The sequence below is a fragment of the Aquarana catesbeiana genome, linkage group LG04 (assembly GCF_042186555.1).
Source record: "Aquarana catesbeiana isolate 2022-GZ linkage group LG04, ASM4218655v1, whole genome shotgun sequence".
NCBI lineage: Eukaryota > Metazoa > Chordata > Amphibia > Anura > Ranidae > Aquarana > Aquarana catesbeiana.
In genome coordinates, this window is record NC_133327.1 from 57732554 (window position 1) to 57746867 (window position 14314).

The 14314-nt window shown below is 41.0% G+C and overlaps 1 protein-coding gene across 1 annotated transcript in view; it reads left to right on the forward strand.

The window, feature by feature from the left end:
• The window catches only part of CDC5L (cell division cycle 5 like), a 109311-nt gene that overhangs the window by 48509 nt on the left and 46488 nt on the right, over positions 1 to 14314 (forward strand). Inside the window, exons 11-13 of the mRNA XM_073625236.1 lie at positions 1141 to 1305; positions 2049 to 2129; positions 11842 to 12087. Coding sequence (XP_073481337.1) covers positions 1141 to 1305; positions 2049 to 2129; positions 11842 to 12087 — 492 coding nt within the window. The remainder of the gene's footprint in view (positions 1 to 1140; positions 1306 to 2048; positions 2130 to 11841; positions 12088 to 14314) is intronic.

A 14314-nucleotide genomic window follows, 5' to 3' on the forward strand; every position in this document is an offset into this window, starting at 1 on the left:
CTTGTCCCCCCACCCCCTTTTTTCTATAGTCTCTGGATAGTGTTTTGATGGCAAGATATTACTATATTATAACAGATATTTATTTCAGGTCCGAATTTTTGGCTGAATTTTGGACCTGAAACAGGCCAGAAGACGCAATTTGCACAATTGTGCAATTAGCACTGGAACCGCTCCGCAGGGGTGTGTGAACCGGCTCCATAGGGAGCCGATCACAATCTCCTGATGTGAATTGGATGCAGAGAAACCCACATTCAATTTGCAATAGTGTGAACCCAGCCTGAATGTACCAAAGTATAAGTAGAGATAGGTGGTTAGCGTGTTTTTTTTTTTAAGATGAATGAAATTACTTTTTTTTTTTTTTTTTGCAGCCAGGCAGTGGTGTGTGAGCTAAAAAGCTCAATGTTATAATGAATTATTTTCGCTGATATTTTGAAGATTTCATATAACATTACACACAGTCATTTTTATTAGGGTAGTTTATAATGTTGCATGTGTTTTAACTTAACTAAAGAATAATGGCGTCTCTTTACTAAACAGACATATTATGTCTCTTTTGTAGGCTTGTCTAAATTTCTCCCCACTGTCACCTATTGCCTGAAATATGTCAGGGCATGTGCAGTGCGTTGAGTTGGCTCAGAGTGCAAATTCACCAAACGCTGGGTTCACATATAAGCGAACTGGATGCGTTTGTAACTGCATCCAATTTGCATAAAGTAAATGTGACCGGCTCTCAATGGGGCCTGTTCACACATGTCCGGGGAGGCCGCTGTGTGGTTTTGAAAAGGGGTCCTGTGCATTTTTGGGTCTGGTTCAGGTGTGGATTCAGGCAATACTTTGCACCTGAACCAGTGAACATAAACGCACTGGACTGCAAACAGCAGATGGACATATGGGAACCCAGCCTAACTTGAAAGCCAGTATGTGAATAGGTCAAAGGCATTTATATTGGCAGCAATATTCAATGCTTTTTTTTTACTGGGGGGGGGGATGGATATTTTAAAGATGTATATTGTATATACTTTTAAAGAACTGAGAAACACTGGTTTATATCCTAATTTGATTACCTTGGCTTTAAGCTGTTGTGCTGTTGAGTGAATCGAATGTTCGTGACCTATAAAGCATCTCATTATATACACATAGGAAAGAGAATCACGAGAACACCTACGCCTTGGTTTAATGTCTCTACCAACCCCAAAGAATGACTTTGAGATTGTCCTGCCAGAAAATGCTGAGAAAGAACTGGAAGAGCGCGACAATGAAGAGATGTTTGTAGAAGATGCAGCAGATATCGAGGCTCGCAAACAGGTGGGGATCATTCTCTGTATAACCTAGAAGAAAGGCATTTCTGTTCTGTCGCCCAAAGCACGATGCATCGCTAAAATTATTTTATTGTACTCGTTTTAAAGTGTCGGTATATGTAAAGCCATCTGTTTTTCAGTATGTTTTGGCATGTCTCCATGTATACATATTTCTTAAACTGGTGAATCTGCTGCAAAGTTACTTATCCAGAGATCCTGCCAACAACAGCACTTCTGTTTCCGGGAGCGCTAAGCCATTGCCTTTCAATTAGCAGAAGTATTGTCAGACTGCCGTGGAAGCTCCTTCAGTTGGCCATTTGACCATCTACAGGTATCTGATAGACAGGCCAACAGGCATATGGTAGGCTGGTAACCCCGCTGCTAATTGTGAGGCAGTGTCTTAGCATTATGTGTGAATAGGAGGCATTGCATGCCTTTAGGTATATCCCAACTTAAAACATTTTTTAAAAACCCCTTGTCTCGTTTTACTGCCATTTGGGACACTGATAAATCATTTTCTTATAGTCAATGATGTTTATCACTGTTGTGTTGAGAAAAATATTAAATGCTGGCAAGCAAGACTTCTCCCACCTCTAATACCACCTTTATTGAGATGTTTCAGCTCTATGAATTTGTGTATGCTGATCCCTTTTTTTTTCTCTCGTAAATGCCTTTTTGTTATATAATAAAGAATATAATTTTCCAAAAATATAACCTATGCATAATGTGATTGTTTGATTTTTTTTTTAGGCAATTAGAGATGCACAGCGGGCCAGAGAGTTAAAACAAAGGCACCGAGCAGTACAGAGGGACTTACCCAGGCCATCAGAGGTGAGCAAGACCAGTACTTGTCTATATTGCATTCATCTAACTGAGTTCTAAACATAGGAGGAATCCAAAAAATGAAAGGAAACTTGTGGGAAAAATGAACTATTATATTATGCATTTCCATAGACCCTAGGAAGAGTTAGAATTAACCACTGCATCTTGTAGGACTTCTAGCAGAAATTTAGTTTTTAGTGCTTCTACTTAATGGATTCTCAAAAATGTCAATATTGGAAATACCAGCTGATAGACGGGCCCATCAACTGCTGCAGGCAAATCTGTTAAGCTGTCTGGGTCTTCATTGTCTATCTTGGATAGAAAACTATTGGTTAAGGAACCCTTAACAAAGAAAAGCCCTCTTGAAGACCATAAAATGTCTGCATGGGCAAAGTGATAGTGTCTTACAGTCAGTATCACTTTTGGTTTTCAAGCAAGCTTGGCCATTGCACACGATGTAATTAAGCCCAACAATGAGCCTTCTGTCATCAACAATTGGACAACTGAGAGGCGCTAGTTTGTCAAATGTAACTAACCTGTGTTCAAAATAGAACTCTATTGCCCCGTACACACGGTCGCACATTGATCGGACATTCCGACAACAAAATCCTAGGATTTTTTCCGACGGATGTTGGCTCAAACTTGTCTTGCATACACACGGTCACACAAAGTTGTTGGAAAATCTGATCGTTCTGAACCCGGTGACGTAATACACATACGTCGGAACTATAAACGGGGCAGTAGCCAATAGCTTTTGTCTCTTAATTTATTCTGAGCATGCGTGGAACTTTGTGCGTCGGATTTGTGTACACACGATCGGAATTTCCGTCAACGGATTTTGTTGTCGGAAAGTTTTATAGCAAGCTCTCAAACTTTGTATGTCGGAAATTCCTATGGAAAATGTGTGATGGAGCCCACACACGGTCGGAATTTCTGACAACAAGGCCCTATCACACATTTTCTGTTGGAAAATCCGACCGTGTGTACAGGGCATAAGAGTGACAACAGTGGCCCATCGAGTCTGACCCTTTTTTTTTTTTTTTTAACCTTTTTTGTCTGAGAACATATGTATTTTTATCCTCAATATGTTTTAATGAATTTACTGTTTACGGCCCACTACTTCTGCTTGAAGTTTTTTCCAAGTATTTAACTACCTTATGTGTCTTCTGTGGAATTTTGATCAATATCAACGTATAGTATGATCACACTAATGCAGCTGGCAGGGGAGCTTCTGTTGGCTTGTGTAGTGACAATCCCCAATGGATTCCCGGGGTGTATGGGGCAGCTTCACTGCATTGATTGTCCGGAGCCGCCTTGTCAACTGTTTTCCAGCAAATCCTTTTGGATTTGTTTAAAACCACTGTACCAACTTTACTATGAAACCTGGACTGAGGCCTGTATGTAGAAAAGTGATATTTATAAAAGAAAAAATTCGCACTAGGTGTGTAAATCAATTTCAAAGTGAATAAAACAATCCTGTGAAAGAATATCCTGCAGCTAAGCACTATAACCTTGATAAAGGGCACTAGTAGATAAATACAGAAAAAAGTGCAGCGCTGGATATATACAAAACCCAAATAAATAGTGCTAATAAAAGATTATTATATATGAACCATGTACATTGAAAAAAATCAAGCACAAATCTATGCATCCATAAAAAAGAAGTGCTTCACCATAAGAATACGTGTGTGGTTAATACCACCATAGTGACATATCTGAATAAAATTCAAAAATACAAAACAAAAGTGTCCATAGGAGGTTAATGATTGAAGTGACTTTGTTGTGGAGATAAATTCGTGACTGTCACCGTGATGTACGCCCGTCACCTAATATAGATTAAAGGCTTACCAGACAGCCTCTGATCAGAGGCATAATAGCATCAACTCGTGGTGATGTCCTCACAGGGAAATGAACCTCTTCCAGGGTGGTGGATATATGTCAGCAAACGATCTCCATAAGCCTCCAGACAGCAACCCAATGAAGAAAAATCACTCCCAAATATCCAAGGGGAAAAGAAAGGAAACTCCAGTAGTGCAGAGCGTTATGACTTTCCTTTATTAAAATTAAAAGTTTTTTTTTTTTTTTCGCCGTTTGGATATAAAAAGCGCATGCGCGGAGGTGTGGGCGTGCCCCTGATGATGTCATTTCTGACGAAACGGCCGTAGGGTAAACACGCTCGTACCGACGGCGCATGCGCGGAGTTTTGTTTTTGAGCTGAGTTGGTTTTAATATACGTCCTTGCAAGGATAAAGTTTTTTATGGATGCCGATGCGGCGATTTTTAATTAAGGAAAGTCATAACGCTCTGCACTACTGGAGTTTACTTTCTTTTCCCCTTGGATATTTGGGAGTGATTTTTCTTCATTGGGTTGCTGTCTGGAGGCTTATGGATATCGTTTGCTGACATATATCCACCACCCTGGAAGAGGTTCATTTCCCTGTGAGGACATCACCACGAGTTGATGCTATTATGCCTCTGATCAGAGACTGTCTGGTAAGCCTTTAATCTATATTAGGTGACGAGCGTACATCACGGTGACAGTCACGAATTTATCTCCACAACAAAGTCACTTCAATCATTAACCTCCTATGGACACTTTTGTTTTGTATTTTTGAATTTTACTCAGATATGTCACTATGGTGGTATTAACCACACACGTATTCTTATGGTGAAGCACTTCTTTTTTATGGATGCATAGATTTGTGCTTGATTTTTTTCAATGTAGATGGTTCATATATAATAATCTTTTATTAGCACTATTTATTTGGGTTTTGTATATATCCAGCGCTGCACTTTTTTCTGTATTTATCATGTAGAAAAGTGATGGCAGATAAGACCAGAGGTCCATCGAGTCTGCCCAGTATAGATCTATGTTCACTGGCAGTGAAGTGGTTAACACTAGGGGGCAGTAAATGGGGTTAATGTGTGTCCTAGGAAGTGTTCTAACTGAAGGGGGATGTGGACTGTGCAGGGAACCGACAGAGGATCTGTCAGTTCTCCCCTCAGAGAACCGGAAACTGTGTGTTTACACACACACACATGCCGTTTCTCCATGTGCCCCGAGCGATCGCGGGAGCCTGCCGGTGATCGAGACCGCCGGGCACTCGCATCGACTCTGTGAGCAAGTAGACGGCGCGCACGCACCCCCTAGTGGCTGTCTATGGTACCGACGTACCATGACGGTGATTCGCCTGCCTGTGCCATTCTCAGTATGGCAGACGGTCGGCAAGCGGTTAACAAACAAGGTCAGCAGATACCCAAACGGACATGCAGTTTAGGATTGAATTGTATGAAATATTGTATAAACACTGAGTGTGGATATAACTTGGTAGAATCCATAGACTCCTTCATGTCTTCGTGTCAATGTGCTTCGCAGAAATTAGCTTCCTCAGGACATTTTTGGGTAGGTGCTGGTAAACACTGAGCTGAACCGTTGGGGACACCTACACCAGCGATCTGTTATCCAGGAGGCACCTACCTTTTGTCTTTGAGGGATTACCTGGTTGTGGCTTTACTCTATAAGCCCACCCCTCTCATCAAACACTGGTGAGCCTGTCTATATTCATTAATAAGACTTTATATATGCTACAAACTTGTTAATAGGCTCGTAAAAGTGATACACATTTGATGCACTTCCCTGATGCCCCTGGATTGAACATTTTGAATCTGAATGTCATCATATTGATAGGATATGTGAGATAGTCTTGTCCACATGGTCCAATGGGACTGATTTACTATATATACTACTAGAATCATCGGTATCCCTGGCTGTATCAGACGCGAGTTTCTCTCCCCTCTATTGTAAGACTATACAACTGCCTTACTACTCTTATCCATTTGGTGGGAAGGAGTGATCATGGTTCTGAAGTCTGTATGTGGTGTCATCCCCTATTGGTCTCCGGGTTTACCAGCACCTACCCAAAAATGTCCCGAGGAAGCTAATTTCTGTGAAACACGTTGACATGAAGACATGAAAGAATCTCTGGATTCTACCAAGTTATATCCACACACAATTAGTGTTTATACAATATTTGATACCATTCAATCCTAAACTCCATGTCCATTAGGGTATCTGTTGACCTTGTTTGTTATAGGGGGTGTGTGTGTTTTTATGTAATTTTAACTTTTTGTAATAATGATTTCTATTTTGTTAAACTGCTGCCTCATGTTGCACAGTTTAGGAGATATCCACTGCATCAGCATGTGTGGACGTCTTCGGCACATGCACACTGAAGCAATGGCTCATTTGTCCCGTAGCTTCAGCTGATGCGACCCGTGTGGCTCCGGCCAATCACAGCGCTGGAGCCCGCGAACTCGGAAGTAACATTCCGGAGTAGAGGTCAACTGATATGGGTTTTTCTCTGGCCGATGCCGATATTTAGAAATCAGGGCGGCCGATGACCGATATATGATGCCAATTTTTGCAGCCGATCCCCTCTAGTGATGCATCCTAGAAATTAATTTGCTTTCCCCACTGCCTGGTCACACTATTTGCTCATTTTGCAATTGTATGAATGAAGCACCCCCAAATCTTTTTCTTCTGTATTGCTGGCTAACACTGCACCCCCAATGTTGTACTCTCTCAGGGGATTCTTTTTCCCTAGATGTATTATTTTACATTTAGAAACCCTGAAATGCAGTTTGCACTTCTTTGACCAATCTTCCAGCAATGCCAAATCATGTTGCATTATACTGAAACTTCCAGGGATATCAACCCTATTTCACACCTTTGTTTTATCAGTAAAAAGACATATCTTACCCCACAAACCTTTTAGTTAACATTTAACATAGAGATTAAATAGAACAGGACCCAGTACAGAGCCTTGTGGTATACTACTACTGACCACTCTCTGTTCCGAGTGAACCCAATTTACGACCATACTCTCGTATCTATCCTTTGGCCATCCTAGCTTGTACAACTTTTTGTATTGTATCATTATGTGGAACTGTATCAAATGCCTTGCTGAAAACAAGAAATACTATATTCACAGCACCACCCTGGTCAAAACATTGGTAATATAGTCAATAAAATCACTATGTCCTTAGAAATGCCACTGCACAAATTCAAGTCAGATGAGAAGTACATGGCATGAACCGGAAAAAAAATAAATACTATTTGTGAGGCTTGGCTGAAAACTGAATGGACAAGGTGTAAAAAGAGGGAATTATAAGTTAATCCTATATAGACAATGATTTCTGGACACCCACCACACTGCTCATCACACCAATGTAAGCTTAACATACATTTAATGCCAAATTTGAGGGCACTAGAAGAGTCCCCCTTTTCCCTTTTTCAAATTATAACAGCTCCTGACCCCTCGAGTGTGGGATATGCCTGAAGAAACTTGTGACCATGTAGCTAAAAGAGGATTTGTGAGGTCAGGTAATGATATAGCAATGATGTATTATATTATGTGGCGCTCCCCTGCAGTGCAATCACAATATAGCAATAAACAAAATCCCTTCAATCCAAATAAATACTAATAAACATAATCCTAATAGACACACTATAATGGTGCATAGGTGACTCTACTTGAAATATATACTAGAGGTCGACCGATATGGGTTTTTTTCTGGCCGATGTCGATGCCGATATTTAGAAATCGCGATGGCCGATATGCGATGCCGATATATTAGGCCGATTTTTTTTTTTTTTTTTTTTTTTTTTTTTTTTTCTTTTTTTTCTTTTTTTTTTTCCCCCTTCATCTCATAAAATCTAACAGTTAGACCCCTTTCACACTGGGGTGTTTTTTTAGGCGCTTTTGGGCTAAAAATAGCGCCTGTAAAGTGCCTGTAAAACGGCTTCCCTACAGTCTCAGTGTGATATCCTGAGTGCTTTCACACTGAGGCGATGCGCTGGCAGGATGTCTTTGGAGTGGTGTATACCGCTCCTCCACCACTCCTGCCCATTGAAATGAATGCGCACCACTGCCGAAGCGGCTGCAAAGCGTTTCGGCAGCAGCACTTCAGGGGCGCATTTAACCCCTTCCTCGGCCGCTAGCTGGGTTATAAGCGCCCCGCTAGCAGCCGAATAGCGCCGCTAAAATGACGGTAAAGCGCCGCTAAAACTAACAGCGTTTTACCGTCAATGCCTGCCCGCTCCAGTGTGAAAGCAACCTTAAGTAATAAGTGATACAGACAATTTTTTACATTTAAACATTTATTGAACAAAACAAACCTCCAATCAGTTCACTTGTATGTAGAATTTAGATTAAAAAAAAAAAAAAAACTATATCTTAAATATTAAATACACAAAAACAGGTAACCAAAACTTTTGGACGAAAAAAAATGGGCTAACTTTACTGCTTATTTTTTTTTTTTTAATTAGTGTATTTTATTTTAAAAAATTGCGTTTGAAAGACCGCTGCGCAAATACCGTGTGACATAAAATATTGCAACAACCGCTATTTTATTCCCTAGGGTCTCTGCTAAAAAAAATATATATAATGTTTGGGGGTTCCAAGTGATAATTTTTACTTGTAAGCAACAAATGTCAAAAAAGATTTAGTCTTTAAATGGTTAAACTGAGAACTTCTACACACAGAGTTCAGTCTATTGAAGAGATACAAATGTATCTTCTTATCAGACTTGGCAGGCTGCCCAGAGGAGGAGAAGAAACCTTCAGACAACTTGCAATTGACTTCTATTACAGAAGTCATTTGCAAGTCCCGCTGAAGTTATAATTGGCTTTTTTTATCAGCATAATCGGCCGATGCCGATTAAGTAAAAAAAGCCAAATATCGGCCGGCCGATATATCGGTCGACCTCTAATATATACATTGTCATAAAGGTATGGACATGGTCAGCAACAATACTCAGGCCGTGACATTGAAACAATGCTCATTTGGTACTAAGGGGCCCAAAGTGTGCCAAGAAAATATCCCCCAAACCATTACACCACCAGCCTGAACTGTTGATAAAAGGCAGGATGGATCCATGCTTTCATGTTTACACCAAATTCCGACCCTACAATCTGAATGTCGCCGCTGAAATAGAGACTCGTCAGACCAGGCAACGTTTTTGCAATCTTCTATTGTCCAATTTTGGTGAGCCTGTATGAACTGTACCCTCAGTTTCCTGTTCTTAGCTGACAAGAGTGGCACCCAGTGCGGCCCATCTGTTTCAAGAGGAAGAAAGCTCTCCCACTCTGATGCTGCTTTTCATTTAGTCCATTATAATACGTAATTATCAAACTATAGCCACTGTAATCCAGCCCAAATCGCATATTACTTATTGTTTAACCGGTTCCTGACCGGCGCACGCCGATTTACGTCGGCAGAATAGCACGGCTGGGCAAATGGGTGTACCTGTACGTCCATTTAAATTTCCCGCCCTGCCACTGCCTGTGCGCCGGCCGGGAGCTCCATGAGTCAGATCGCGGGTCCTGCGTACTCGATCGCCGCGGGGATACCCGCAATCGCCTCACGGAGAGGACGAACGGGGAGATGCTGATGTAAACAGCATCTCCCCATTCTGCCTAGTGACAAGTGTCACTGATCACAGCTCCCTGTCATCGGGAGCAGTGATCAGAGTAATGACACTGCTAGCCCATCCCCCTGACAGTTAGAATCACTCCCCTAGGACACACTTAACCCCTCCCCGCCCCCTAGTGGTTAACCCCTTCACTGCCAGTGTCATTTACACAGTAATCAGTGCATTTTTAATCGCACTGATCGCTGTATAAATGACAGTGGTCCCAAAAATGTCCGTCATAATGTCGCAATCACAATAAAAATCGCTGATCGCCGCCATTACTAGTAAAAAAAAAAAAATAATAAAAATGCCATAAAACTATCCCCTATTTAGTAAACGCTATAACTTTTGTGCAAACCCATCAATAAACGCTTATTACGATTTTTTTTTTTACCAAAAATATGTAGAAGAATACGATCGGCCTAAACTGAGGAAAAAAAAATGTTTTTTTATATATTTTTGGGGGGTATTTATTATAGCAAAATGTAAAAAGTAATGTGTTTTTTTTCAAAATTGTCACTCTTATTTTGTTTATAGCGCAAAAAATAAAAATCGCAGAGGCGATCAAATACCACCAAAAGAAAGCTCTATTTGTGGGAAAAAAAGGACGTCAGTTTTGTTTGGGAGCCACGTCGCACGACCGCGCAATTGTTAGTTAAAGTGAAACAGTGCCGAATCGCAAAAAAATCGCAAAAAAACGCTCTGGAAGGGGGTAAAATCTTCCGGGGCTGAAGCGGTTAAAGAAACTTTAAAAAACTTTTTTCCAGGGGTTAGGCAGCGCCATCCTAAGTATTGTTTTCTGAGTCCACAGTAGAGTGTATTTCCGCCCTTACATTAAGCACTTCCTGTACTGTTAACCAAGCCTCCTTCTCGATCCCAACGTTTCTATGGCAACCCTGTTTCACTGCTCATAGCTGACTTGTTTTATTTCATAGTATTTACTTGTGCCTATTATCTAGTGTTTGCCTGTGTCAGTCTTATCAGCTTCAGCTGATAAGGCTGCAGTAATCCTGTCCGATGGCTTTAAAAATCTGTTATTGATATGGGATCTTATGTGTTGTGGGCTTGAATGTGTGCATGTATGAATGTTGTTGGGGTCTTTCTGTTCCTTCAGGGACTGCTAACTCAGTGTACACTGAATAGTACATGACTTGGTATAGTCATATGCACCTTACACACCTGTAATGTAAGTCTGTCTCTGTTGTTTTTTTTTTTTTTTGTTGTAAAACCAAAAAAAAATGCCTTTCAAAAAAGAGATGGTTGTGCAGGAAAATCCCAGTAGTTTATGAAATACTCAGACCAGCCCGTCAGGCACTAACAACCATGCCACGTTCAAAGTCACTTAAATCCCCTTTCTTCCCCATTCTGATGCTCGGTTTGAACTTCAGCAAGTCCTCTTCACCATGTCTAGATGCCTAAATGCACTGAATTGCTGCCATATGATTGGCTGATTAGCAATTTGTGTTACCAAGCAATTGAACAGGTGTACCTAATAAAGATATCAAAATATCCGTGATTAACTCTTTCTGCATCAGCATTAGACGGCTCCTCCCACGCGGTACAACACAACCTCGTGACTTCCTCAGGTAATGATGTTGGAATGAGAAACCCTGGCTCGTAATCAATGTTTAAATTTATCCTGTTTAGTAGGGTTGAGGTCAGGGCTCTGTGCAGACCACCCGAGTTCTTCCACACCAAGCTTATCAAAGCATGCCTTTATAGAGCTGGCTTTGTGCCCAGAGGCGCAATCATGCTAAAGCAGAAAAAAAGGCTTTCCCTCAACTTTTGCCACAAGGTTGGATGTGGGCACCATTGTCTGAAATGTCTTTGTATGCTGTACTATCAACAATGCCCTTCAAAGGAAACTGCTGAACTCAATCATTTTGATGTTGTTCTACATACATTTGTTTCTTATTATTATAGAGGATTTTTATGGCCCCAACAGTTTGCGCAGCGCTTTACAATGTGAGAGCAGACAGTACAATTACAATACAGGAGGAATCAGAGAGCCCTAGTGCAGATTTATGTTTGGTGAAAGAGTGCAACATAACCATCTGATGAGGTGGGAAGATGTTCTGGCTGAAGACCCAGAGGTGAGTTTTTAGGGTGTGCTGAATAGTCTATGAAATGGAGTTCTCAGAAACCCCTCCCTCCTGTAAAAATGTGAGGTTTCACTTGGACATTATCTGACGAACATTGGGTATTTCCATCCAGTCTGAAGTTGTAATGTTTGTGTCCTGTATCCTAGGTAAATGAAACGATACTGAGGCCTGGGAATGTAGAGCCACCACTGACAGATCTGCAGAAAGCTGAAGAGACCATCAAAAAGGAAATTATCACAATGCTTCACTATGACTCTGTCCACCATCCGTTTGGGGACAATGCAACAAGCAAGAAAGGGAAGATGCCAAGCTCTGTTACAACCAACGCTGAGCATGTGACCTACTTGGAACAGAACACCTATGAAAAGGTGACTGAAGAAGAGCTCAAATACGTAAGTAAAAGAACATACGGAAAGTTTTCCTTCACTGTCCAGTCCTAAAAATGACTACATCTTGTGATGCAGTGGTGGGAAGCCTCTTAGAGGGGGGTCTCTCTCTCTCTCTCTCTCATAGTTTGACTCTGCTAAATGGTTGTACTTTAGCATTCAGAGATCATAACAGCACATATATTTGCTTTTTTTTTGTAATTGGGATTGTTTGGGGCTTTTTCTATGAGGTTCCACAAGTATTTCCTACTGGAAGAACACTAGTCAGCCAATCTAAACTGACAGCAGCGATAACATTTTCCAATGTAATTTGGCCATGTGACCAGCTGCTGTAGGAACCTAGAGCTGTGGTTTCAGCCACAAAAGAAATAAAGTATTTCAGGGCTTCTGGTACCTCTTGAATTTAATAGAACAGGTTGTACAGTGTTGTGGAAATTCTTATTTGTCTATTGTTCAGATATCAGGTCATGGTATATACAATAATATTTAACAATCATTAGGGGGGAATTTGCTAAAACTGGAGCGTGCAAAATCTGGTGCAGCTCTACATAGAAACATATCCGCTTCCAAGTTTTATTGTCAAAGCTTAAAAATGAACAAGCTGAAGTTAGAAGCTGATTGGCTACCATGCACAGCTGCACCAGATTGAGTGCTCCAGTAAATCTTCCCCATTGTGTAATGTTGAAAACTGTTTTGTAAATTAGCCACTTCTTTGGTTCTTAGAGTCGGGAAGATACCCCACCTTTTATATCCACACCTTACTTAGGACAACTTAATCTTCTTGAAAATGAAGATCTGGTTTAGTAAGGTACAAATCGTCTTCAGCAATACAGAACAAGTCCAGTTGAATGTGACTAATACTAGATATACTTCATTAAAAGTGCCAAGAATGGCAGCAATAATGAACCAGTCCAATGCAGCTGGCTCTAATTCTGCAAGTAAAGCACCAAACTCTTTGTGAGCAAACATTTTACGTGCATGGTTTTCAGTTTAACCACTTGGCGCCCGCCCACAATGTACTGCGGACAATGTAACAATGTACCAGTACGTCGCCGCCTACTTCTTTGTACCCCCCGGCCGGCACCCGCTCTAATTGTACACAGCGGGAGCCTGTCAACAAATCACAGCCAATGATTCATGGCTGGAACTTGCTGAGCCTACAGCTCTGTGTTGGTACACAACACAGAGCTCTGTACAGAGGGAGCGATCTGTCAGTTTCTCATCCCTGCAAAGCAGGAATGAGGAACTGAGATCTTAGTAAAAGCAGTGTACATAGGCACATATTTAACCCCTTGATCGACCTAGATGTTAAAGTGATTGTAAAGGCTTGTTTTTTTCTTTTCTTAAATAACAAGCATGTTATACTTACCTGGTTTTGCACAGAGCAGTCCGGATCCTCCTCTTCTCGGGTCCCTCTTTTTTGCTTCTAGCCCCTTCCTCCTTTTTATATGCCCCTCAGCCAGCAGCTTGCTACAGGGGGCACCCAAGCCGTGTCAGAGCTCCGTGTATCTATTCAGACATGGAGCCCCGACCTGTCCCTGTCCCCTCTCTTCCCTGATTGGCTGACTGACTTTGCTTGACAGCCGCGGGAGCCGATGATGCCGCTGCTCTGTCTCAGCAATCAGGAGGGGTGTACTGGATGGCTGCGGGGATCGTAGACATCGCCAGAGAGGGAAGGGGCTCAGGTAGGTAATTGGGGGGGGGGGGGGGGGGGGGGAGCTGCTACACACAGGTTTTTCTATCTTGATACATAGAATGCATTAAGATAAAAAATCTTCTGCCCTTACAACTCCTTTAACCCCCTTCCAGCCAGTGTGTCATTAATATAGTGACCATATATAGTTCACTGTATTAATGTCAGTGGCAGTTAGTCATTCCCCACCCCCCACTATTGCAGTCCCATTATAAGTTGTCGATCGCTGTCATTAGTAGTATAAAAAAAAAATAGAAGATAGAAATTCCAATATATATACTATAGTTTGTAGAAACCTATAACTTTTACACAAACCAGCAATAAACACTTTATTGTTGTTTTTTTTTTTTTTCTTTTTTTTTATCAAAAAGTAGCAGAATACAATACATTTTGGCTAAAATTTATTTTTTTATTGGATATTTTTTATAGCAGAAAGTAAAAAAAAATTTCTTTCAAAATTTTTGGTCTTTTTTCGTTTTTTATAATAAAAAAACAAAACAATGGTGTTCAAATACCACCAAAAGAAAGCTCTGTTTATGT